Source organism: Chamaea fasciata, unplaced genomic scaffold, assembly GCF_029207755.1.
Source record: "Chamaea fasciata isolate MVZ Bird 193981 ecotype frontalis unplaced genomic scaffold, bChaFas1.0.hap1 SCAF_33, whole genome shotgun sequence".
Classification (NCBI taxonomy): Eukaryota; Metazoa; Chordata; class Aves; order Passeriformes; family Sylviidae; genus Chamaea; species Chamaea fasciata.
The window spans coordinates 1,237,069-1,261,599 of record NW_027094118.1 but is presented as its reverse complement, the minus strand read 5'-3'; the positions used below and the strand labels follow the sequence as shown (position 1 = coordinate 1,261,599).

General features: G+C 56.0%; 2 protein-coding genes and 1 pseudogene across 2 annotated transcripts in view; 2 read left to right on the top strand and 1 right to left on the bottom strand.

The window, feature by feature from the left end:
• The window catches only part of LOC136303406 (zinc finger protein 850-like), a gene marked incomplete at its 3' end in the record, with an annotated part of 388,134 nt that overhangs the window by 316,107 nt on the left and 47,496 nt on the right, over positions 1-24,531 (bottom strand). The gene's annotated exons all lie outside the window — the stretch shown is intronic.
• On the top strand, positions 7,459-13,148 carry LOC136303392 (zinc finger protein 850-like; annotated as a pseudogene).
• Positions 21,678-23,729, top strand: LOC136303428 (serine/threonine-protein kinase pim-1-like). Its single transcript, XM_066207098.1, has 5 exons — positions 21,678-22,265; positions 22,386-22,436; positions 22,616-22,982; positions 23,200-23,376; positions 23,623-23,729. The coding sequence occupies exons 1-5, from the start codon at positions 21,678-21,680 to the stop codon at positions 23,727-23,729; spliced, it is 1,290 nt and encodes a 429-aa protein (XP_066063195.1).

Genomic DNA, 24,531 nt, shown 5'->3' with positions numbered 1-24,531 from the left:
ATTAGAGATCCAGGAGGTGTTCCTCTTTATATGGGGATAAAACAGGGGAGAGAGGAGCCTCTTGGCCCCTTTGTGGACAAAATCATTGATGCTTTAAGTAAAGCAGGCATTGCTGAGCACATGCAAGATGCCCTAGTTAAACAATGTATCTTGCAGAATGGGAATGCTAACACTCGTTCCCTCATAGCTTCAGCCCCTGGGAATTGGAATGTTCAAGATTTGTTAGATAAAGCGGCAGCCATGCCTTCCGGCACTCAGGTATTTGTAGTAGAAGCGCTGCAAAAGATAGGTGAGGGGTTACAACAGCAGGCTCAGGCTTTTAGAGAACAAGCAGTATCAGCTCAGACTCAGGTTTTAGCTGCCCTCGCACCCCTCCAAGCGGCGACAGCGCGTCAAAGCCCCAATACCGGTGGGAGGATGAAGTGTTTTCGCTGCGGAAAGCCGGGACACATCCGCCGCGAATGTAGTGCCACGGGCGTATAGTGCGGCAAGTGCCGATCCAATACCCACAACAGCACCGCTTGCCGATCTAGATCGGGAAACTCCAAGACCAGCGCGAAACTGGGCCGCGCCGAGACACAAATAGTTCCAGCCACACCATCGATGGGCAACTCTTGCCAGCAACCTCCGGCAGCCTCGGATTAGACCTAGCAGCAGCAGTAAATGTCACCCTATATAACAGCAGTCCACATGTGATTTCTACCGGAATTTTTGGACCTATTCTCATTAATGGACAACCCACAGGAGGACTCATTTTAGGTCGATCGTCTGGGTCTGTTTTGGGCCTACTGGTAGAACCTGGAGTTATCGACGCTGATGCTGAAGGAGAGATTTTTGTTATAGCTCATACACCTTTCCCGCCGGTGAACATTCCAAAAGGCCAACAGATCGCCCAGTTCATACCTCTACCGCAATTAACTATGAGCATACCACCACGATCTGATGAGCCGCGCGGAACAAAATGCCTTGGCTCCTCAGGAGGTATCACTCTTCCTGTCATAGACTTATCTACAAGGCCCAAAAGGACCATCCAGGCTCCACCGTCCACTTTGCATGAAGCACAAAAACTATTGGGAGACCTTCAATGGCTCAAGCCTGTAGTTGGCATTCCTAACACCCTTCTAGAAGCGTTGCGCCCCCTCTTAAAAGGCACGGACCCCTGTGCTCCGGTTGTACTTTCTGCAGATCAAATCAGTACCCTTCAAAGTATTTTGTGGTGTGTTGCCAATAGCTTTGTCACCAGATACGATCCATCCCTTTCTGTTTCACTGACTATTTGGAATAACAAAGATCACCTTCTAAAAGCCATTACGCAGAAAAAGAAAACGGGGGAGAGACCAGGAAATATGGAGGACTTGGGGGTCCTGGAATGGATTAGCCCTCCCTTACAGCAAAGAAAAACAATTACACAAAAAATTGAAAAACTTGCCTTGCTAATTATGAAAGGCCGATTACGCACAATAGAGCTAAGTGGCAAGGAACCTAGTGTGATACATCTACCTATGGAAAAAGCATCCCTGGACTGGTTTCTGCTTAACTCCGCAGAATTGGCAGAGGCATTACTACAAGCACCGAGTTTTGTTACAACAGGCCCTCTTAAACCGAAATTATTGCACTGGCTAGGAGAATGGCAATTAATTACTAAACCTTTGAGAGAAGACCAACCTATTCCACACGCAATTACAGTTTTTACTGATGCAGGAAAGCGCTCCCGCCGAGCAGCAGCTACTTGGAACAAGGCAGGCCAGTGGCATCATCATGTGATTCCAGCAAGCCCACAGGACAATCTCCAGACGTTAGAATTATTGGCAGTTATATGGGCTTTTCAAACCTTCCAAGAACCTGTTAATGTAGTTTCTGACTCACTTTATGTAGTGGGAGTTGTCTCCAGAATTGAAGACGCAAGTCTCAAAGAAGTTAACAACCCCCGACTGAGTGAACTTTTCATGCAACTTCAGCGCACACTACAGGCTCGAGAATGTCCCTACGCTATTATCCATGTCAGAAGTCATAAATGGAAAGAAGGCTTAGCTGAAGGAAACGCCAGAGCAGACCAACTAGTTGCCCTGGGACAACAAATTATCTTGCCCCGTACCCTACAAGCAAGAGAGAGCCACAATATATTCCACCAGAATGCTAAAGGACTGGCACGAGAATTTCAAATTTCTATCAATGATGCTAGAGCTATTGTCAAAACATGTCCTATTTGCAGTCACCATAATGGGGGAATAGGCTTAGGAATAGGGGTTAACCCGAAAGGACTCTCTCCCAATGAGCTTTGGCAAATGGATGTTACCCACGTTCCGGCCTTTGGACGGCTTAAATATGTGCATGTGACAATTGATACATACAGTCACTATATTTGGGCTACAGCACAATCGGGAGAGCAAGCTAAACATGTTGAGAAACATCTCAATAGCTGTATTGCAGTTATGGGTGTGCCCCAGAATATAAAGACAAACAATGGTTCAGCCTACTGTAGCCAGCGTATTTGCAGGTTTATGCAGTTCTGGAATATTAAACACACGAGAGGTATCCCACACGTTTCCACAGGCCAAGCTGTAGTAGAAAAGGCCAACGGAACATTAAAGCGTTATCTGGTTAAATTTTCAGACATTAAGAGCCCAGCCGAGAAACTATTGAGATGCTTGTTTGTGTTAAATCATTTGTGCCTTTTTGGGGACAGAGATGTTCCCCCCGTCGTTACCCATTTTCAGGCAGAACCTGCCCCTGTTCCACCCATTTTTGTTAAGTACAGGGACCCAAAGACAGGAACATGGCAGGGTCCTTCACAAGTACTTTACTGGGGCCGGGGATATGTCTGTGTCTCATCCCCCACAGGTCCGGCCTGGATCCCTGCAAGATGGACGCGTGCTGTGATGACCAATGAGCAGTCCCGACAGAAGGAAGAGCTACCGTCTGCAAAGGACACTCCAGCCGCTGCTGTTACGGATTGAAGAAGCCACAGGGCTAACTGGGACTCAATTTGTATATAACTCTATAGAGGACGTAGAATTTACTGTCCTCCCAGCCTTGAATAATTGCTTACGCTATTTGCCTAGATGTTGCTTATTTTGTAGTCAAGCTTATCATTGTGCATGGGTGAAACTGTTGTGTGGTAAATGTGGAAGAATTTATTGGGTTTCGCAAAACGTACTAGGAAGGGGAATTTGGTGTCTCGCGTGCTCTTTTAATTGGCGAAGGGCCTCCCCTCAAGGAGCATTGGTTGATTTGACAGGACAGCCTTTTACAACTGCAGTACGAAGAATAAAAAATAAGGACGATTTAGAACTTAGGTGAGTAGCCTGGAGAGTACAACACGCAATAGACCGTATTGTAGCTGATAGCCGCTCTGTTATTCTTGCCACAGAGTGTGGAAAAAATGTTCACATCCCAACGACGTGGCAAGTTCCCCCTCATCAATGGGATCATATGTGTCGTCGGTTTGCTCAGCGGGCTGAGCGCCGTCGTAGATACCACAACAAACAAAATTCCTAGCTTAGCAAGTAAATTCCCTAGACAAAACATGTGGATTACTTTGGCAGGTAGACTTAATCGCACTGATTTTTGTGTATCATTAGCCCAGCCGGATTCACCTTTTCATACTTGTTTGATTGGGGTGCCACTAAACAACTCTGATATGAATTTCCTTTTTCAAGGAAAAGAGGGTTTTAATAACTTTAACACCAAAGTAGGGGGATGCAAACGTTATAATGCGTCAGACAGCTTTAGAACAGGAATAAGGCACTGTATGAAAAACTATGATACTTGGGATGATCGGTTGCCTTATGGTGGCAAGCCTGATGAGCTAGAAATTCTGGGTACTTTACACGCTAAAAGCTGTGTTTACATTAATAGTAGCAGATGTAATAAAGGCAATGGAGCCTGGTGCAATGTTACACTAACTACAAATGTTATGCCAGCTGATGACTTTTAGAAAAATCACTCCAACTGGTGTAATGACTTAGGTCGAAACCAGTCAGACCCAGCCCCAGGCACCACCATTCCGCGTAAACTCCCTCCTGGAATTTTTTTAATTTGTGGCAATCGTGCCTTTAGTGGAATCCCACAAAGGCCAGTAAGAGGACCATGTACTATAGGAAGATTGACTATTGCCTTACCTGACAGAGAGTCTTTACAGCTAGCGAGCATGAATCTTACCCAGAATGTCAGCCAAGTGACAGTCCGTCGAAGCAAACGGTCAGTCTTTGATTCTAACTGTGATGACAATGTAAAGTTATTTAGCAGAGCGGAGCAAGTCGCGGCCTCATTGTTTTTACCAGGTCTTGCTGCTAGACATGCCCTTTTTGAGCTAGAAAAGCTTACATGTTGGGTTGGCAAACAAGCCAATGCAACGTCGGATATTTTATCGGCATTAGCCACTGATTTAGATACTGTTAGACATGCTACTTTGCAAAACAGAGCAGCGATTGATTTTTTGCTATTAGCCCATGGTCATGGATGTGAAGATTTTGAAGGAATGTGTTGTATGAACCTTGCAAACAACTCAGAGTCTCTTCATGCTAAAATTCAACATTTGCGAAATCAGGTGAAGCTTTTGAGCAAGGATGACACCTTTTTTGGCCTTGATTTAGACGGATGGGGCATTACAAGCTGGTTAAAACATTTGATACAAGTAGTGCTTGTGATTTTGCTTGTAATTGTTGTTTTGCTTTTAGTTTTGCCTTGTGTGTTGCAATGTTTGCAGCGTATGGTATTGTCAATGTTTGATAATTTTAAGATAACAATGATAGCAGTAAAAGAAAACGGGGGAAGTGTGGAGAGTGTGATGGATAACTGGCTAGCTGCAAAAGGTCACGCAGACATGAGAGAGTTTTGCTGAGCACACAGGAACTCTCATGAAAACCAGCAAGGCAGTAAGCTTCTATGTCCTTGAGCACAGCTGCTATACGATAACAAGACATTGTAGCTGAAAGATAAGAGGGAGAAGCATGGTTAAACTAAAACTTACTTAAACAATGTAACCACAAAGGAATGTAGAAAGAGGCGTAGCTGACTTTTAGTCTGAGCACCAATCCTGAGCTTAACTTTTGCAATATGTATGAGTTGATTATAGAAGATATAAATGTGTGTATGCTACCTGAAATAAACGAGATTTGCTGACCATGATAGCATGAGGCTCTTCTCCTGCGGCTCCGGTTAACCCAACAGTTGGGGAGTTTTCAGGGAATTTTTGTGGAGTTTTGAGGGATTTTAAAAAATATTTCTGAGCATTTGAAGGGTTTGTTTGGCTTGGTTTTTTTCATTTTCTGGGTGATTTTTGATGGAGTTTGGTTGAATTTCTGGGGAATTTTGGGGAATTTGGGAAATTCTGGGGAGTCTGGGAAAATTTGGGAATATTACTGGAAGTTTTGCAGGCATTTTCTGGGTTTTTTTCTTTTCTGAGCTATTTTGAGGGTTTTTTCAGGATTTTTAAAAAATAATTTTCCTTTTTCATGCAATTTTGGGGTGATTTTTTAAAAATTTTTTTGGAATTCTGTGTCTCTCCGGGCTCTCCCCCATCCTGCGGCATTTTGGGCAATTTTCTGTCACTCTTGGGTCATTTTTGGTCACGCTTTGAATCATTTTGAGACATGTTTTGTAATTTCAGGGGCATTTCTAGTCAGGTTTTGGTCATTTGGGGGCCATTTTGTGGCCATTTTCCGGCACCTTTCAGGCACTGTCGGTCTCTTTAGGGGCGTGTTTGGTGACTTTTGGGCCGTTTTTTGCCGGTTGCGGTCCCGGTCTCAGTCTTGTCCCGGTGCCAGCTCTGGTGCCGGTTTCCGTCCCGGTCTCGGCCGCAGTCCCGGTGCCTGTGCAGCGCCGCTGCGGGTGCTGCTGTCGGTTCCGGTCCCGGTCCTGCAGCGGTGCCGCTCTCGGAGCCAGTCTCGGATCCGGTCTCGGTCTCACTCCTGGTGCTGGTGCCGCTTCTGGTGCTGATTTTGGTCTGGGTCCAGGTCCCGGAGATTTTAGGCGGGTTTGGGTAATTTTAGGCCAAACTGGGCAGGTTTAGGGTGGGGTTTTGAGCCTTTTAGTGTGGATTTTGGGCCCCTTTGTCTGATTTTAGGCAAAATCTGGTGGCGTTTAGTCCCATTTGAGTGATTTTAAGATAAACTGGGCAGTTTTAGGGTGGATTTCTGATCCCTTTGAATGGTTTTTAGGCCCATTTCGGTGGGGCTTAGACCCATTTGGGTGAATTTAGTTCAAATCTGTTAGGTTTTAGGGTGGACTTTAGGTACATTTTCTTGATTTTAGGCCACACCCAGTATTTTCAGGGAGGATTTCACAGCCTTTTAGGAGATTTGAGGGGATTCTTGGCCATTTTGTGTGGGCTTGAAACCACGTTTGGCAATTTTAGGCCGCATTGGCTGGTTTTAGACCCCTTTGGATGATTTTATCCCCAAGTGGCTGATTTCAGGCCAAACCCTGTGGCTATAAGGTGGCTTTTAGTGCCCTTTGGGTGATTTTAGGCCACTTTGTGGGGATTGCAGGCCTCTTAGGGTGATTTGAGGCCAAACCTGATCGGTGTAAGGGTGGATTTTAGGCTTCTTTAGACAATTTCAGGCCCGTTTGAATGCTTTTCGTTCGAACCGGGCCCTTTTAGGACCGCGCGTCCCCTCGGCCACGCCCATTGCCCTCACGATTCCCGCCCTGTCCCTGACCCCGCCCCTTTCCCCTCCCAGTTCCCGCCCTTTCCTTGGCCCCGCCCTCCCAGGCCGGGCCCGGGCCCGGGGGAGGAGGAGGAGGGAGGGAGGAAGAGGCGCAGCGGCGGCAGGAGCGGGAGGAGAAGACGAGCGGAGGGAGCGGCGGCTCCAGCGCTCCCTGAACTGGCGGCACCGCCGGGATCATCGCCCCCATCCCGCAGGTGGCCGGGGAGGGGGAGCTCGCCCCAAATATCCCGGGGGGTCCCTGGGTTTGGGGTTTGTTGGGGGGATGTTTGGAGCTCGCGGGGATCCAAAGCCGAGCAGCAGATGCCCCTCGGGGGCACATCGGGGGCTCCCCGGGAGGTGTTTTTGGGGGGTCCCGGTGGCGGCAGAGCCGGGGCGGGGGGCGGGGGAGCACCGGGTTTGGGGAGCCCGGGCGAGCCGCCGCCTCGCTGAGCGGGAGCCCAGAGAGAGGAGAGCCCAGAACCGCAAAGCGGGGACCCCGAGAGGCGGGGGAACGCCTGGGATTGCCGGGACCCCGTTAGGGGCTGGAGGGGCGGGATGGCCGGGAAGAGGGTTCGGGAGTCGCGGTGCTGGAAGTGGCTGCTCCCAGTGTAAGCCCGGTCACTCCCAGTATCCGTAGGTGGGAGACAGAAGAGGGGGGAGCTTTTCGGGTTCCTGGGACTCGCCGCAGCCCGGGGAGGGCAGGCACCGAGCAGACGGGGGATCTCCTTCCCCTTCCCTGTGACACGGAGGCAAATCCCATCCTGTCCTTGTCCTTCCTCCCCCAGACAGGGAGCCGAGCATGGAGAGCAGGGAGGACAAATCCCCGCGGCAGAAGCTCGTGGCAGAGGCCGTTTTGAGCGGCTCCACGGCGCAGGAATGCAACGGGGAGGAAAAGGGCCGGAGATCCCTGAGGAGGAGGGGCTGCAAACGCAGCTGGCGAGGATGTGAGGAGGAAAGAGCCAGGCCGGGCCGGGAAGGCGGCCGGAGATGGAGCCAGAGCTCAGAGCTGGTGGTCCACGAGCAGCTTCGTGATGGGGAGAAGCCCCACAAGTGCTCCGAGTGTGGGAAGAGCTTCAGCCAGGCCAACAGCCTGCTCCGCCACCAAAGGATTCACACAGGTGAACGACCCTATGAGTGTGGGGAATGTGGGAAGAGCTTCAGCCAGAGAATCCACCTGATCCAGCACCAGAACATCCACACTGGGGAAAGGCCGTACAAGTGTGGGGAGTGTGGGAAGGGCTTCAGGTACAGAGCCAACCTGAACTTCCACCAAAGGATCCACACTGGGGAGAAGCCCTACGAGTGTGGGGAATGTGGGATGAGCTTCAGCCAGAGGTCCAGCCTACTCCGCCACCAGATGTTCCACACAGGGGAACGACCCTACGAGTGTGGGGAATGTGGGAAGAGCTTCACAGAGAGAGCCACCCTGATTGAGCATCAGAACATCCACACTGGGGAAAGGCCGTACACGTGTGGGGAATGTGGGAAGGGCTTCAGGCAGAGAGCCAACCTGAGGCTACACCAAAAGATCCACACTGGGGAGAGGCCCTATGAGTGTAGGGAATGTGGGAAGTGTTTCATCCAGAGTTCAAGTCTGATCAGCCACCAAAGCATCCACACCGGAGAGAGACCCTATGAGTGTGGGGAATGTGGGAAGAGCTTCAGTCTGAGGTCCAGGCTGATCTTTCACTATAGAATCCACACTGGGGAAAGGCCCTACAAGTGTGGGGAATGTGGGATGAGCTTCAGCCGGAGCTCCCACCTGATCCTCCACCAAAGGACCCACACCGGGGAACGGCCCTACGAGTGTGGGGAATGTGGGAAGGGCTTCAGCCACAGAGCCAGCCTGAGCTTGCACCTAAAAATCCACACTGGGGAGAGGCCCTACAAGTGTTGCCAGTGTGGGAAGGGGTTTCGGGTCAGCAGCAAGCTCCTTGAACACCAGCAGACACACACAGAGGAGAGGCCCTTCCGCTGCCCCGACTGCGGGAAGGGCTTCAGGCACAACTCCAACCTCATCATCCACTGGCGCATCCACACTGGGGAGAGGCCCCAAGAGTGTCCCCAGTGTGGGAAGAGCTTCTCACAGAGCTCAGCCTTGACCCAACACCAACAAAGGCACCATCAGGAAAGTCCTGCCAGTGCCCCCAGTGCAGAAAGAGCTTCTAGCTCGGCTCCAGCTCCAGCCCCCACTGGAGGAGCCACACTGGGCAGAGCCCCGGTGACCCACATTCCCTGTGTTCCGTGTTGGGAAGTCACCTTGCCGATTATCCTTTTGATTAGACCTTAATTATTTTCTCTTCTCCCTCTCTTTGTACTGCAAAAGCCAAGAGAGACTGTAGGCCTGCTTTCGTGCCTGAGATCTTTTGGTTTTGTGAAATTCTTTTCTCAGGGAATTTTCTGTAAACAAGAGGAGTGTTTTTCTAAAAACTGTAGCATTGTTTTTCATTCCTTTTCCTAGGAGGGACTTCTTCTTGATGTCCCTCTGGTCTGACCAATGTGATTGACGAGGTTTGTCTTTTTGTCACCAATCAGATTGGTCTGTGTAAAATACTAAGGGAGACACATTCCGAAAAACTAAAGGAGTCATTTTCAGCCTTGGGAAGCTCCGAGTCTCCCAGCTCGGTCCCGCCCAGTCCCGCCCGGAGGCGCGGCCAAAACTCCCCGGAGCGAGCGCGGCGGTCCCGGAGCGATCCCGGAGCGATTCCGGGTCCGATCCCCGTCCCGGTTTCGGGCTCGGTCTCAGTCTCGGTTTCGGATCAGCGCCAGTCTCGGAGCTGGTTCCGGTGCCGGTCTCGGTCTGTCCCGGAGCGCTGCCGGTCTCGGTTCTGGCCGCGGTCCTGGAGCCTTCCCGGGGCCGGTTCCGGAGCGCTCCCGGCGCCGGTCGCAGTGTCGGTCGTGGTCTCAGTCTTGGTCCCGGTACCAGTTCTGGTGCCGGTTTTGGTCTCGGTGTCGATCCCAGTGCCGGTGCCTGTGCGGGGCCGGTCTCAGTTGCGGTGACGGTCTCAGTGTTGGTGTTGCTGCAGGTTCCGGTGCTGATCTTGTCTCGGTCCCGTTCCCGGTCCCGTTCCCGGAGATTTTTGGCCCATTTGGATGATTTGAAGCTAAACCTGGTGGATTTACGGTGGATTTTCGGCACAACTGGCGATTTTAAGCGAACCCGGGCGGTTTTAGGACCGCGCGTCCCCTTGACCCCGCCCCTTTCCCATCCCAGTTCCCGCCCTTTCCTTGGCCCCGCCCTCCCAGGCCGGGCCCGGGCCCGGGGGAGGAGGAGGAGGGAGGGAGGAAGAGGCGCAGCGGCAGCAGGAGCGGGAGGAGAAGACGAGCGGAGGGAGCGGCGGCTCCAGCGCTCCCTGAACTGGCGGCACCGCCGGGATCATCGCCCCCCATCCCGCAGGTGCCCAGGGAGGGGGAGCTCGCCCCAGATATCCCGGGGGGTCCCTGGGTTTGGGGTTTGTTGGGGGGATGTTTGAAGCTCGCGGGGATCCAAAGCCGAGCAGCAGATGCCCCTCGGGGGGACATCGGGGGCTCCCCGGGAGGTGTTTTTGGGGTGTCCCGGTGCCGGCAGTGACTGCTCCCAGTATGAGCCCGGTCAGTCCCAGTATGAGCCCAGTCTGTGAAAAACAAGGTTCACTTTCTATGTAAATTTTCAGAAATAGGTTTAATAGAAAATGAGTCAGTTAGGAGATAAAAAAAAAAGCTAAGTACGTTTGGCCGGTTGACTTGGCATTTAGCCAAGTCCACACTCTGCTGTATCAGAGTCATTCTTTAAATGCCATTGCCATTGTATCAACCTGTTGAATGTTCATATTTTTCCATAAACTATTTTCCATATTCCGGGAACTGTTTTGCATGGTCCCTCCTTGGGTCCGCTGTTTTAGGGCATGCGTGTTTCTTGGCTGTGTCTTCCTTATCACCTCCAGGTTGAGCCTTGGTCCGTACTTTCTTCAGATGGTAGATGCTGATAGTTGGTATCTCAATAGCAGAGTCTCCTTTACATGTTCACTAGATGTTATCCCGACCAAACAGACAGTTTATGCATACTATATCATCTAGTACCTCTATGCCTAATTTTCTTTACTAATAGCAGAACTAAAAAACCTTATATCATTACACAATATTCTTAACCATATAGAACACATCTTGCAAAAAGCCAAGTTTATAATATGCATTTATAACACTGGTCAGTCCCAGTATGAGCCCAGTCAGTCCCAGTATGAGCCCGGTCAGTCCCAGTATCCGTAGGTGGGGAGACAGAAGAGGGGGGAGCTTTTTGGGTTCCTGGGACTCGCCGCAGCCCGGGGAGGGCGGGCACCGAGCAGACGGGGGATCTCCTTCCCCTTCCCTGTGACACGGAGGCAAATCCCATCCTGTCCTTGTCCTTCCTCCCCCAGACAGGGAGCCGAGCATGGAGAGCAGGGAGGACAAATCCCCGCGGCAGAAGCTCGTGGCAGAGACCGTTTTGAGCGGCTCCACGGCGCAGGAATGCAACGGGGAGGAAAAGGGCCGGAGATCCCTGAGGAGGAGGGGCTGCAAACGCAGCTGGCGAGGATGTGAGGAGGAAAGAGCCAGGCCGGGCCGGGAAGGCGGCCAGAGATGGAGCCAAAGCTCAGAGCTGGTGGTCCATGAGCAGCTTCGTGATGGGGAGAAGCCCCACAAGTGCTCCGAGTGTGGGAAGAGCTTCCGCTGGCAGAGCGACCTGCTCCGCCACCAGAGGACCCACACTGGGGAGAGACCCTACGAGTGTGGGGAGTGTGGGAAGAGCTTCAGCCGACGGTGCCACCTGATCTGCCACCAGAGGATCCACACCGGAGAAAAGCCGTATGAGTGTGGGGAATGTGGGAAGAGCTTCAGCCATAAATCCCACCTGATCCGTCACCAGATGACCCACAGTGGGGAGAGGCCCTACGAGTGTGATCAATGCAGGAAGAGGTTTCAGACCAGCACTTATCTCCTCGTGCACCAGAGCACGCACACGGAGGAGAGGCCCTTCCATTGTCCTGACTGCAGGAAGGGCTTCAAGCGGAGCTCACACCTCATCCAGCACCAGAAGATCCACACCAGGGAACGACTCGATGAGAGCGAGGAATGTGCGAAGAGCTTCAGCGTGAGGTCCAACCGGATCCATCACCAGAGGACCCACCCCGGGGAACGACCCTATGAGTGTGGGGAGTGCAGGAAGACCTTTAGCTGGCGGTGCCGCCTGATCAGCCACCAGAGGATCCACACAGGAGAACGGCCCTATGAATGTGGGGAATGTGGGAAGAGCTTCAGCCAGAGAATCCACCTGATCCACCACCAGAACATCCACACTGGGGAAAGGCCGTACAAGTGTGGGGAGTGTGGGAAGGGCTTCAGGCAGAGCGGCAGCCTGAGGTTCCACCAGAGGATCCACACTGGGGAGAGGCCCTACAAGTGTTGCCAGTGCGGGAAGGGGTTTGTGACCAGCACCCTGCTGCTTGAACATCAGCAGACACATGCAGAGGAGAGGCCCTTCCACTGCCCCGACTGCAGGAAGGGCTTCAAGCGGAGCTCACACCTCATCCAGCACCAGAAGATCCACACCAGGGAACGACTCAATGAGAGTGAGAAATGTGGGAAGAGCTTCAGCATGGGGTCCAACCGGATCCATCACTGGATGACCCACGCTGGGGAACGAACCTTTGAGTGTGGGGAATGTGGGAAGAGCTTTAGCTGGCAGTGCCGCCTGATCAGCCACCAGAGGATCCACACAGGAGAACGGCCCTACGAATGTGGGGAATGTGGGAAGAGCTTTAGGCACACACCCAACCTGATTATCCACCAGAGGATCCACACTGGGGAGAGGCCCTACAAGTGTTCCCAGTGTGGGAAGGGGTTTGTGACCAGCACCCTGCTCCTTGAACACCAGCAGACACACACAGAGGAGAGGCCCTTCCGCTGCCCCGAATGCGGGAAGGGCTTCAGGCACAACTCCAACCTCATCATCCACCGGCGCATCCACACCAGGGAGGGCCCCAAGAGTGTCCCCAGTGTGGGAAGAGCTTCTCACAGAGCTCAGCCTTGACCCAACACCAACAAAGGCACCATCAGGAAAGTCCTGCCAGTGCCCCCAGTGCAGAAAGAGCTTCGAGCTCGGCTCCAGCTCCAGCCCCCACTGGAGGAGCCACACTGGGCAGAGCCCCGGTGACCCACATTCCCTGTGTTCCGTGTTGGGAAGTCACCTTGCCGATTATCCTTTTGATTAGACCTTAATTATTTTCTCTTCTCCCTCTCTTTGTACTGCAAAAGCCAAGAGAGACTGCAGCCCTGCTTTCGTGCCTGAGATCTTTTGGTTTTGTGAAATTCTTTTCTCAGGGAATTTTCTGTAAACAAGAGGAGTGTTTTTCTAAAAACTGTAGCATTGTTTTTCATTCCTTTTCCTAGGAGGGACTTCTTGATGTCCCTCTGGTCTGACCAGTGTGATTGACGAGGTTTGTCTTTTTGTCACCGATCAGATTGGTCTGTGTAAAATACTAAGGGAGACACATTTGAAAAACTAAAGGAGTCATTTTCAGCCTTCTGAAGATCAGAATCTGTGTTGTTGTGGTGTAAAACAGCATCGATTTTAGAGACTGGCACTGTGCAGACTGGGATTGTGCAGACTGGGATCACATGGACTGGGATTTCACAGGCTGGACCATCTGGATCAGAACCATGGAGGCTGGGATCATACGAACTGGGATCACATGGACTGGGATGGCTGCATCGGAACGATGCGAAGCGAGGCGGTCCCGCCCGGCCCCGGGGAACCGCCCAGTCCCTCCCAGTCCCGCTCGGGGACGCGGCCAAAACTCCCCGGAGCGAGCGCGGCGGTCCCAGAGCGATCCCGGAGCGATTCCGGGTCCGATCCCCGTCCCGGTTTCGGGCTCGGTCTCAGTCTCGGTCTCGGATCAGCGCCAGTCTCGGAGCTGGTTCCGGTGCCGGTCTCGGTCTGTCCCGGCGTGCTGCCGGTCTCGGTTCTGGCCGCGGTCCTGGAGCCTTCCCGGGGCCGGTTCCGGAGCGCTCCCGGCGCCGGTCGCATTGTCGGTCGTGGTCTCAGTCTTGGTTCCGGTACCAGTTCTGGTGCCGGTTTCGGTCTCGGTCCCAGTGCCGGTGCATGTGCGGGGCCGGTCTCAGTTGCGGTGACGGTCTCAGCCTTGGTGTTGGTGCGGGTTCCGGTGCTGATCTTGTCCCGTTCCCGGAGATTTTTGGCCCATTTGGATGATTTGAAGCTAAACCTGGTGGATTTACGGTGGATTTTCGGCACAACTGGCGATTTTAAGCGAACCCGGGCGGTTTTAGGACCGCGCGTCCCCTTGGCCCCGCCCCTTTCCCCTCCCAGTTCCCGCCCTTTCCTTGGCCCCGCCCTCCCAGGCCGGGCCCGGGCCCGGGGGAGGAGGAGGAGGGAGGGAGGAAGAGGCGCAGCGGCGGCAGGAGCGGGAGGAGAAGACGAGCGGAGGGAGCGGCGGCTCCAGCGCTCCCTGAACTGGCGGCACCGCCGGGATCATCGCCCCCCATCCCGCAGGTGCCCGGGGAGGGGGAGCTCGCCCCAGATATCCCGGGGGGTCCCTGGGTTTGGGGATATTTTTGTGGGCGGATGTTGGGATCGGGATTGTGTGGGGCTGGATGGGTGGGATGTGGTTTGAGAGTAAATCACACTTGGAGAGTTCTTGGTCACATGGACTGGGATTTTACAGACTGGGATCACATGGACTGGGATTTCACAGGCTGGACCATCTGGATCAGAACCATAGAGACTGGGATCATCTGGACCGGGGTGGCCGCCTCGGAACGATGCGAACCGAGGCGGTCCCGCCCGGCCCAGGGCAACCTCCCCGTCCCTCCCAGTCCCGCCCGGGGACGCGGCCAAAACTCCCCGGAGCGATCCTGGAGCCGATCCCGGAGCGATTCCGGGTCCGATCCCGGTCCCTGTTTCGGCCTCGGTCTCAGTCTCGGTCCCGGAGCGCTCCCGGTGCTGATTCCGGTCGCGGTGCCGATCTCGATCCCGGAGCGGTGCCAGTCTCGGTGCCAGTGCCGGTTCCACTTTCAGTCCTGGTCTCAGTCTCGGTGTCGGAGCGGTGCCGGTGCCGTTTTTGGTCCCGGAATGCTCCCAGTGCCAATCCCAGTCTTGGTCCCGGAGCGGTGCCAGTCTCGGTGCTGGTTCCGGTGCCGGTCTCGGTCTCGATCCCGGAGCGCTCCCGGTCTGGGTTCTGGCCGCAGTCCTGGAGCACTCCTGGTGCCGGTGCCGGTTCCGAAGCGCTCCCGGCGCCGGTCCCAGTGCCGGTGTCGGTCTCAGTCTTGGTTCCGGTACCAATTCTGGTGCCGGTTTCGGTGTCGGTCCCACAGTGCGGGTCCCGGAGCGGTGCCGGTCTCGGTTCCGGTGTCGGTCTCGGTCTCGGTGCCGTTTCTGGTGTCGGTCTCGGTCTCGGTACCGGAGATTTTAGGGTCTTTTGGGTGATTTTAAGCCAAACCGGGCCCTTTTAGGACCGCGCGTTCCCCTGACCCCGCCCATTTCCCCTCATAATTCCCGCCGTTTCCTGGACCCCGCCCCTTTCCCCTCCCAGTTCCCGCCCTTCTCTGACCCCGCCTCGTTCCGTTCGTTCCCCGCCCTTTCATTGGCCACGCCTCTTTTCCCTTGGGCCCCGCCCATCTGCTGGCGCGTTCCCTGGAGCGCATGCGTACATTACCCAGAGGTGGCTCTCCCGGGCGCCGCCATCTTTATTCCGGGTCCCCCGAGCCGGCTCCGGCGTGTCCGAGACCTACGGTGGGGCAATGGGGGATCTATAGGGGATCTATAGGGGATCTATAGGGGATCTATAGGGGTCTGGGGGGACCTGGAAGTCTCCTTAGAGGATTTTATGGGGGATCTGCAGGAGATTTGGGGCGGTCTGTAGGGGCTTTAGGGCGGTCTGGGGATCCCTAAAGGGGGCTGGGCGGGTCTCGGGGCTCTATCGGGGTCTGGGGCTCTGTAGAGGGTCCGTAGGGGTCCGTAAAGGGGGTCCGGGCGTCCCTAAATGGGGTCTGGGTGTCTGTGGGGGATTTGGGGGGTCTGGGGGGGTCTGGAGGTCCCCAGGGGGGGTCTGAGGGGATATATAGGGGCTCGATAGAGGGTCCGGGGGCGCCTGGGGGACCCTATAGGGGATCTGGGGTTCTCTACATGGGATGTAAGGGGGTCTGGGGGAGTCTTGGCACCTCTATAGTGGAGTTTTGGGGCCCATAAAGGAAATTTTTGTGAATTTTGGCTCTATACAGCTAATTCTTGGAAATTTGGGGTCCAAATTGGGCAATTTGGGGTGTTCTATTGAATTACTAAAAAAAATAGGAATATCGCCCTAATGCCGATATCCAACAATGACGGACAAAAGACTCTCCAGCAGTTTAGAGTTAAAAAGTGTATGTTTAATTACGACGCCGGGCAGCGTGCGGGATAGCTCCCGAACACACGCGCGCTCACAGAAGATCACAGGGTCTTTTTATGTACGGAAGGATTGAATACCCAAAACACAAATGTATATTCATGACTTTAGTACCTCCCATTCCCCGCTTCCTATGGTAATTAGCCAAAAGCTATTAAGCATGCGTGGTTTGTTCTTTGAAATGGGTCGGTGGTCTTTTTTATGGGGCGGGGTCTCAAAATGATGAAGTAAGTGAGTCTTCTTCGCTTTGACTTTTTAACCTTTTAGCATTGCGTGACGACTGAATCCTGTTTTCCCAGGAGTATTTCATTTATGAATTTACTGTGCTTCTTGAAGCCTATTGATTAGTCAGAACACACAAACATAAGTTGACAGGCCCCATGATTTATCAGTTCCTTAAATCCGGCTTCTGCTTATCAAAGGGGAAGTCTATCTGTCTTACTTCAGCAATATCCAGTTAAAGTCTGTAATTCTTCAAAATTAATGTTTCAATGCCCTTGGTCCCTGCTCCCTCGTGGCCATGGCAAGAGCGGGCTGGGCTGGCCCTGGCAGGGGGCTCTCCTCGTGTCCCTGCTGATCAGGGCTATGGCCCCGTGTTCCTCTGTCTTGCAGCCCTTGAAGACACAGCAGATGACAGCAGCCCTGCCATCAGAAACCTGGCCATTGAAACAGCCTTGGTCCTCCGGGCAGTCCAGAGAGCTCCGTACTCCATCCTGCGGAAGCTGCGAGATCAGCTCCGCAGGGCACGGAAGACACGGCCTCGACTGTCGGGCCTGGGCTGGCTGCGCTGCTGGAGCTCTGCGGAGAGCTGATCTGGGACACTCTGCCTGCTGGGGCCAACTGAGCCAGCGGGGATTTTCTTCTTCTACAGGATTCTTCTTTTCTTCTTTTTTTCTTCAGTATATAAATATAGGATATGTGTTACAATACACGGACTCCCAGGATTTTTCTTTTGCTGCCCTGGGTGCACAGGAGAAGAGGGGGAAAAGGGTGCTTTGTGCTCAGCAAGCTGCCCAGGCGTGCAGCCTTGCAGGGAAAATGGCCAGAAGCCCCTCGGCCCTCGGTGGTCCTGCGGAAGCCTTTGCACTGCCGAGAGAGCGCGTGGGCGGGGGCCGGAGCTGTGGGCATCCCTGCGAGGCCGGAGCCTGGAGATGGCCACAAGCCCTGTGCCAGCCAGGAACCGCCGTCTGTGTCCTCCTGCCCGTGTGCTGCTGGCCGGATTGCTGAGGGCTCCGCGGTGCCTCTTGATCGGGCTCCTCTGGAGCTGCTGTGGGGCTGTGCCTCTGCTGCCGGGCAGGCTGGCCGGGCTGGGGGAGACTCTGAGGGGCTGGGCTGGTGGGAAGCCCTGAGGAATTGGGTGTCAGAGGCCACAAGCAGCCCCCGGGGAGCTGCCATGTTCCTGCCAGCCGGCTGCTCTGGCGCTCCCCCAAAGTACCTGCGGAGTGAGTGCAGGGAAAGGTGTAACCTTGCGCTCAGGGCCCTTCTCGAGCTCACTGAGGATCCCTCCCTCAATGGTGACAAGGGGGCAGTGGCTGGAGCTGAGCTGGGGAATGCAGTCGCTTGGGCTTGGCTGGGCTTCGAGAGCTCAGGCAGCTGCTCCCAGCTCTCCTGCCTCCTGGTTCGGCTGCCCGAGTACCTCGGGACAGGCCTTTGGCCTCTGGGCCCTGTTGGCACCAGGGCGGCGTTTCACGACTTGTGTTCCTCACAGGCCAAAAACGTGTGGCCCCTGACTGAACATTTTGTGGAGCTCCTGCGGGACACAGATGAACAGTCAGTCAGGATGATGGCCGTGATGCTCAGCTTTGCAGTTTTGGACAAGGACATGCTGAGACCCAGCCCTGTCGCCCTGCAGCTGGTTGCGGTGCTCCTGCCACTCTCTGACCATGCAAGGCTCTGTGCCCCCAGCCACGGCCACTGTGTGCCCACCAAACACTTGGTGCCCTGTGGGTTTGCAGGCTCACGCCCAGCGGAGCCCCGAGCAGCCGATGCTGAGGTCTTTTTTTCTTCCTTTCATAGAGGATAACGGCCAGGTGCAGCTGCTGTCCACACTGCTCTTCTGAAAATTGGTGACTGTTTGCAGGGCCCCTGGGAGGGAATATTGGGGTTCCTGGCAGCAGGATCCTTGTGCAGCTTCAGGCTGGGGTGGGCAGCACTTCCATCTGCAGCTTCCATGTGCTGCTCTGGCAGCTGCTGCTGCTGCTGGGGACCCTGAGGGAAGAGGCCACGGGAGGGATGGAAATGCTGCACGGACAGCAGCAGCCAGGGCCAGGAATGAGCTTTGCCTTCCTGGCTGCTGAAATGAGGCTCCTTTAGTGCAAGAGGAGGCAAAGGCAAAATCAATTTCAACAATTCAAGGGAAACTGTGGAAAATTGGAAGCCTCTCAAAATGTCACACACATTCATCTGGGAGCTCTTCAGCGTTGGTTCTTGTAAAAAGCCTTTCCCGTTTTCCCTTGGCTCTGAGGTTCTGGAAGCAACCGCTGGGCTTCAGAGTTCAACTGATTTTTATTTTCCAGGTTTTTAAACAGAGCTCTGAATTGGGCATCTCTTGCCACTTTTTCTGCTCAGAACCTTGAGAAAGGTTCTCTGCTCCTGTGAGCCACATCTTGAAGGGTGGTTGGCAACCATGGAATGCTCTGGGAAAGCACTTGATTGACTTCAGGGCCAGGCTGGAGAGCTCAGCCTGAGGAAAGAACTGTTCCAGATGCCTCTGTCCATGTCCAGCTCCTCACAGCTGAGTCCCTGAACACCCTGGGTGGTTTATAGGGATTGATTTTCCCCTCCTGTTCACTTGGAGGTGATTTTGCCATCCTTTAGAGGAACATCTGACCAGCCCCTGCCCCCATTCCATTTTATTCTCTCCACTTTGAAGCTAGACCGCTGGGTTTGACATGTAAATTGGTAGTGTCTCCCCGTTCTTCCCTCCAGCCCTCCATTGTGACTTGTATTAAACACTGCAAACGGCCTCATTTGTCTGGTGGGGAAGATGTGAGGTGGAGAAAGTTAACAGCATTTGTTTTCATGAACCTTGTGCTAGTAAAGAAAAATGAGGTTGGTCATTTTGGTGTGGTGCTGAATGTTGGGATTTGGGAGTTTATTTCTTGCTATTGTTCTTATTATTTATTAGTGTTACTTTTCACTGGTCAGATTTTTAAACCTTAGACACGATTAACCAAGGCTGGATGTAAGTCATTAGGAAAATTCCCTTGCACTTTCCACTGGGATTAAACGGTTCAGTCGACTCCAAGTTGCCAGTGGATTCTAAAGATGGGAAATCCTGTTAGTGGTGGGTTTGGTGTGGTTTGGAGCTGGGGAAGGCTCTCATCCCCTCCCGGAGGTGCCCCAAGCCCGCTCTGCTGCCACGTCTGCACTCGCGGCCCCTCACGGCTGCCCTGCCCTGGGGACACGGTGGGACCCCGCTGCTGCCGGGGCTGAGGCTCCTCACGGCCCCTCAAACCCCTCCTGGCTACACAGAACCTCTCCTGGCCCCCGACAGCCCTTCATGGCCCTTCATTGCCCCTCCCGGCCCCTCAGGGCCCCTCCCGGCCCCAGGCGTGGAGCTCCTCCCGAAGGAGAAGGGGCCGGGCCCTGCTGGTTCTCCTTTTATTTCGGTCGTTTCGCAGCCGTGAGGAAAGAAAGGCTGAAATGGAGCCTTTGCCCAGCGGTTCCCTCCGGGTCAATTGCGGCCGAAGCTCCGTGCCGGCGCTGGCCCCAGCACCAGCATCCCCGCAGCCCCGCCGGCCTTTGCTGTCCCCCCGTGTCCATTCCCTGTCCCCGAGGCCCGCCCGGCTCTGGCAGCAGCAGGAGCCGCAGCGCAGCGGGCGCCGGCCCGGCCCGGCCGGGGCTCCCGGGCAGGAGCAGCAGCAGCGCCGGCCCCTTCCCACCTGCTCCTGCCTCGCCTTCCAAGGCCTTTGTCCGGCTCCACTGCGGCCTGGAGCAACGCTCACCCGCCAACAGCCCAGACTGCTCAGGGCCCGCCTGTGCTGCCCCGACCCAGCCTCCAGAGAAAGGAAGGGTCGGCTTCCAGCGCTGTTTTCAGCACTGTTTCACTCAGCCCGAGGTGACGGCAGGAGGCTGCTGCTGCCTTTGCCTTGGCAATTGGAGATCGCGGCGGCTGCTGCACCCCTCTGGCTGCCGACTGGATTTTATCAGGACAACTGCAATTGCCTTTTTCCATCCTTGCTACCCGCTGTGCTTTTGTGACAGTGAACTCAGTCTTTCTGTTGCCGGCACCGTGCAAAGAAGAGATTGAAATGCTCCCAAGTCCCCGGGCACTAAGTCGAGGGGAATTAAAGCCACACAGGCCACATTTGCAGCGCTCCAACACAGCCCTGCTGCTGGTGCTGCTGAAATAGAATCAACTTAGAGAGGCCATCACAAAAATTGCCGCTGGGGTGTCAAACACAATGCAAAAATGCACCCGGAGAAAGAAAAACCAGAACTTCTTGACTCACTTCATTGCTTCCTGCGAGCAGCAGAAAAGGGAGATGCCCAGAGGTATTTCCAGCTGCTGCTGATCCCAGCTGGAGCTCTCTGCAGAGTCCCAGCAGGAACCTGAGCCCAGCCCGGGGAGCTCACACAGTGTCAGGGAGATTCTGTCTCTGGATTCAGTCAGGGTTGCATTCCCCAACAAGTGCTGGTGCCACCTCCTGTTTTCTTGGATTAAAACAGTAACAAGGAAAACCTTACCAATGGCACAACTCCCCAGCCCACAAGGAAAAAAGAAAGGACAAATCGTAAAGTTTTCCAAACATTTGTGCTGCTTTGCTGCAAAAGTCGTGCTGCACTCAGTATGGAAATCCAGGAGAAGCTGCAGTTGGTGGCACATCTTGTGCCAGAAGCTCGACCTCGTTCTCCACCAAAGGTTCTTGAAAAGAGCAGCTGGGACTGTGGTGAAGGTTGCTGGAAAACTGCAACAGCTTTCCAGAAGTGAAATGAAAACGCAAGAAATAAACCAAGAGGTTTTCCGCTATTTATTTCTATGCTTCCCTTTTCCGTGTTGCACTACTTCTCCGTGCCATTAATTCCAAATGGATCTCACCTCTCAGATAGATGACTTAGTGAGTTTTAGACCCTCGAAAATACCATGAGCCGTACACAGAGTTTGCCTTCCCCTGTTTTTGCTGCAAAGTAACGCTGGAGACATAAACGTCGTGCTTGGGTCGGGCACGAATCCTACAACCAGGGAATGTGTCCTGACAGTGTCTGAGCCTCAGCAGGGACAATGCACAGCAGCGACCGAGGGAATTCCTCTGCCACGGCGCAGGAGTCAGGCCTCTGGATGTGGGCTCAGCACGGCCAAGTTGCCGTGTTTGGAGCGGCTCGGGGGCTGCCCCCGGGGAGCGCGGGGCTGGAGCGTGGAACGGACACGCGGACAAACGGCCCCAGGGCTCCAGTTGCAGCGGCGGCAGCGGCAGCAGCAGCGGCAGCAGCGAGTCTACGGCGTCTACGACCCGTCCCCGTCCCTCTCTTGTTCCTCCTCTCCCTCTCCCGCTGTCCCGCACTCTGTCTCGCTGTCCCGCAGCCTCTCCCGGTGTCCCTTTCCCGACCTCCCCGGCCCCTCTCGGCGTCCCCGTCCCGGCCTCTCCCTCTCCCCCCGCAGGGCTGGGCCATGCCCCGGGCCCGCCCCCGGCCCCGGGCGTCCCGCCGCGGTCTGGGCTCCGCCCGGCTCTGGCGGTGCTGGCTGTGGCGGTGCTGGGCGGGCATCAGTGCCTGGGGCCAGGGCGGCATCGCTGCGCTTTGGCTGCGCCTGTCCCGAGCCCGGCCCCGGCCCCGGCCCCGGCCCCGACCCCGGCCCCGGCCCCGGCCCCGAACCCGACCCCGACCCCGACCCCGGCCCCGGCCCCGGCCCCGGCCCCGGCCCCGGCCCCGGCTCCTCCCGGGCCCCGCTAAGGACACACGCGGCGCGGCCGCTCCCGCCGCCTCCGCCGCGGCTTCCCCGGCCCGAGCTCCGCCGCTCGGCAGCGCAGCCGCCGGCCTCGAGCCGCCGGGGCCCGGGGCGGGTGGGGATGCCCGGCCCGGGGCGCTCGGGGGGCGCTCGGGGGCCGTGTCTGGCCCCGGGCCGAGCGCTGAGGGCCGCGTGTCGCCCGCAGGGGAGGCGCGGGAGGCCCTGCAGGACCGGTACCGGCTGGGTTCGCTGCTGGGGCGCGGAGGCTTCGGCAGCGTCTACTCGGGGACGCGGCTCTCGGACGGCGCCCCGGTGAGCGGCGGGGCTGGCGGCGGGCGGAGGAGGAGGAGGAGGGCGGAGGAGGAGGAGGAGAAGATCGGGGGGCGGCGGGGCAGGCGGCGAGCTGAGCCCGCTGCTGGCCTTTGCTCGCAGGTGGCCATCAAATGCGTGCCCCGGGCCCGCGTCCAGCACTGGGGCGAGCTGGTGAGTGAGCGGGGCCGGCGGGAGAAGCTGGGGCCCGGCAGGGGAAGAGCCGGCGGGAGCCCTGCAGGGAGAGCGAGCGTGGGCTGAGCGGGGGGCCCAGAGCACCCGGGGCTGGGTGAGGGGTTCCCGAGCCCTGGCACAGCCTCAGCCCCACTGACGGCATCGTGGTCCTTCGGCAGCCCAACGGCGCCCGTGCGCCCCTGGAAATCGTGCTGCTGGACAGGCTGTCCTCTGGATGTGGTGGCATCATTCAGCTGCTGGAGTGGCTTGAGCTCCCCAACGGCTTCCTGTTGGTGCTGGAGCGTCCGGAGCGGTGCCAGGACCTCTCGGGTTTCCTGGCGGAGCGGAGGTTCCTGCCGGAGGAGGAGGCGCGGGGGCTGTTCCGCCAGGTGCTGGAGGCCGTGCGGCACTGCACCAGCTGCGGGGTCCTGCACCGCGACATCAAGCCCGAGAACATCCTGCTCGACCTGGCCACCGGGCAGCTCAAACTCATCGACTTTGGCTGTGGCGCCTTCCTCCAAGACACAGCCTACAGGCAATTTGCAGGTGAGCCCTCTCAGGGGATGTTCCTGGGCATCTCACGGCCCAGCCTGGCTGTAGCACCGCGGCTTCCCCCTCTCGCTGCTAGGAGCGGCGTTATTTCTTGAGCCAAGTTGCTTTTGGGTGGGGGCGGGAGGGGGCCAGCCCCCACACGCCCAGGGACGCCGGGGCGAGGCTTTAGGAGTTGCAGCATCCCCTGATGAACTCCGTCTGTGTTCCATAGGAACCCTGCCCTACAGCCCACCAGAGTGGATCCACCACCAACGCTACCACGGCGAGGCAGCGACGATCTGGTGCCTGGGCCTCCTGCTGTACCACCTGGTCATGGGGAAGCACCCGTTCAGGAGGGGCCAGCAGTTCATCTGGGGGCGCATCTTGTTCCCACGATGGCTCTCTCAAGGTGGGTCCTCATCTCTGGGCACAGGGGAATCCCGGTGCTGGGAGACAGCAGCAGGCTGATGAGCACCCTGCTCTGGCAGCTGCTGAGGAGGTGGCACATGTCCTGCTCTCCTCCAAACAGAGAATCCATGGGGAAGTTTAGGCACAGCTCTGGGCACACCCAGCATGGCCTGGGCACGGGAATGGAGGGGCAAAGCAGACGGGATCCTTCTCCAACTGACTGCTGGTTTCTGGTTTCTCTCTTCAGAGTGCCAAAATGTTATCAGGAGGTGTTTGTCCATGCAACCCTTGGACAGGCCATCCTTAGAAGACCTCTTCAGTGATCCTTGGCTGCAGGGTGTTCATCTGCCCTAGAAGATGGGAGAGGTCCATGTGCACAGTTTGATCCAAAGACCTGACAGGTAAGAGCTCCACACATCTCATGGCAATCAGTGCTAAAGAAAACCAGAGTGTTTTTGTCCTGCCTGTAGCTCTGAGCAGGGATGACCAGATGGGAACATCTGTGCTGGGGCGGAGCTGGAGACCTGGTGTAGCAAGCACTGGTGGCCACCATCCACCCTAGTTATGCTTGTCCTGGTTCGTTGGTGGCTGGGGCCCTGGGCAGAGCACTGACAGCCTGGTCTGGCCCCCAGGGAAGGAGGAGCCCCTGGAGAAGCTGTATCAGGTGGGGCTGCTGCTGGAGACACCAAGGACAACCCCAAGGATGCCAAGCTCTTCCTCGACCTGGCCACCGGCAGCTGAAGATGATCGACTTGGATTCTGGCACCTTCTTCAGACACGCTCCCTGGGGCCCAATTTGCAGGTGAGTCCACAGCTGGGGGGATGCTCCCAGATGTGGGCATGGCACGGCCTGGCCGGGCACCAAAGGTTCCTCCCTTTGCTGGGGCAGACGCCACAGATTCTTCACTCGGCCGTCAAGCTGCCTTTTGGCTCTGCGCAGCTGCTGAGGGCTGGATGTGCCGTGGCCGGCTGCAGGCTGGGCACGTGTCCTGCCCTCCTGCTCTGCCCCCAAAGGCAGCAGTGATGGGCAGCTTTGGGCCCAGCTCTGAGCACGGCCAGCGTGGCCTGGGCACTGCGGGCGCTCGGGACGAGGGGACAGGAGCCTTCGGCTGACGGGCACTTTCTGGTTTCTCTCCTTCCAGCCGGGCTCTGCGGG

Bases quoted from the DNA above. Each gene is read 5' to 3' on its own strand.
- LOC136303428 (XM_066207098.1), top strand. From the start codon at position 21,678: ATGCCCCGGGCCCGCCCCCGGCCCCGGGCGTCCCGCCGCGGTCTGGGC. The intron at 22,437-22,615 runs GTGAGTGAGCGG...GTCCTTCGGCAG, and splicing joins TCCAGCACTGGGGCGAGCTG to CCCAACGGCGCCCGTGCGCC. The intron at 23,377-23,622 runs GTGGGTCCTCAT...TTCTCTCTTCAG, and splicing joins CCCACGATGGCTCTCTCAAG to AGTGCCAAAATGTTATCAGG.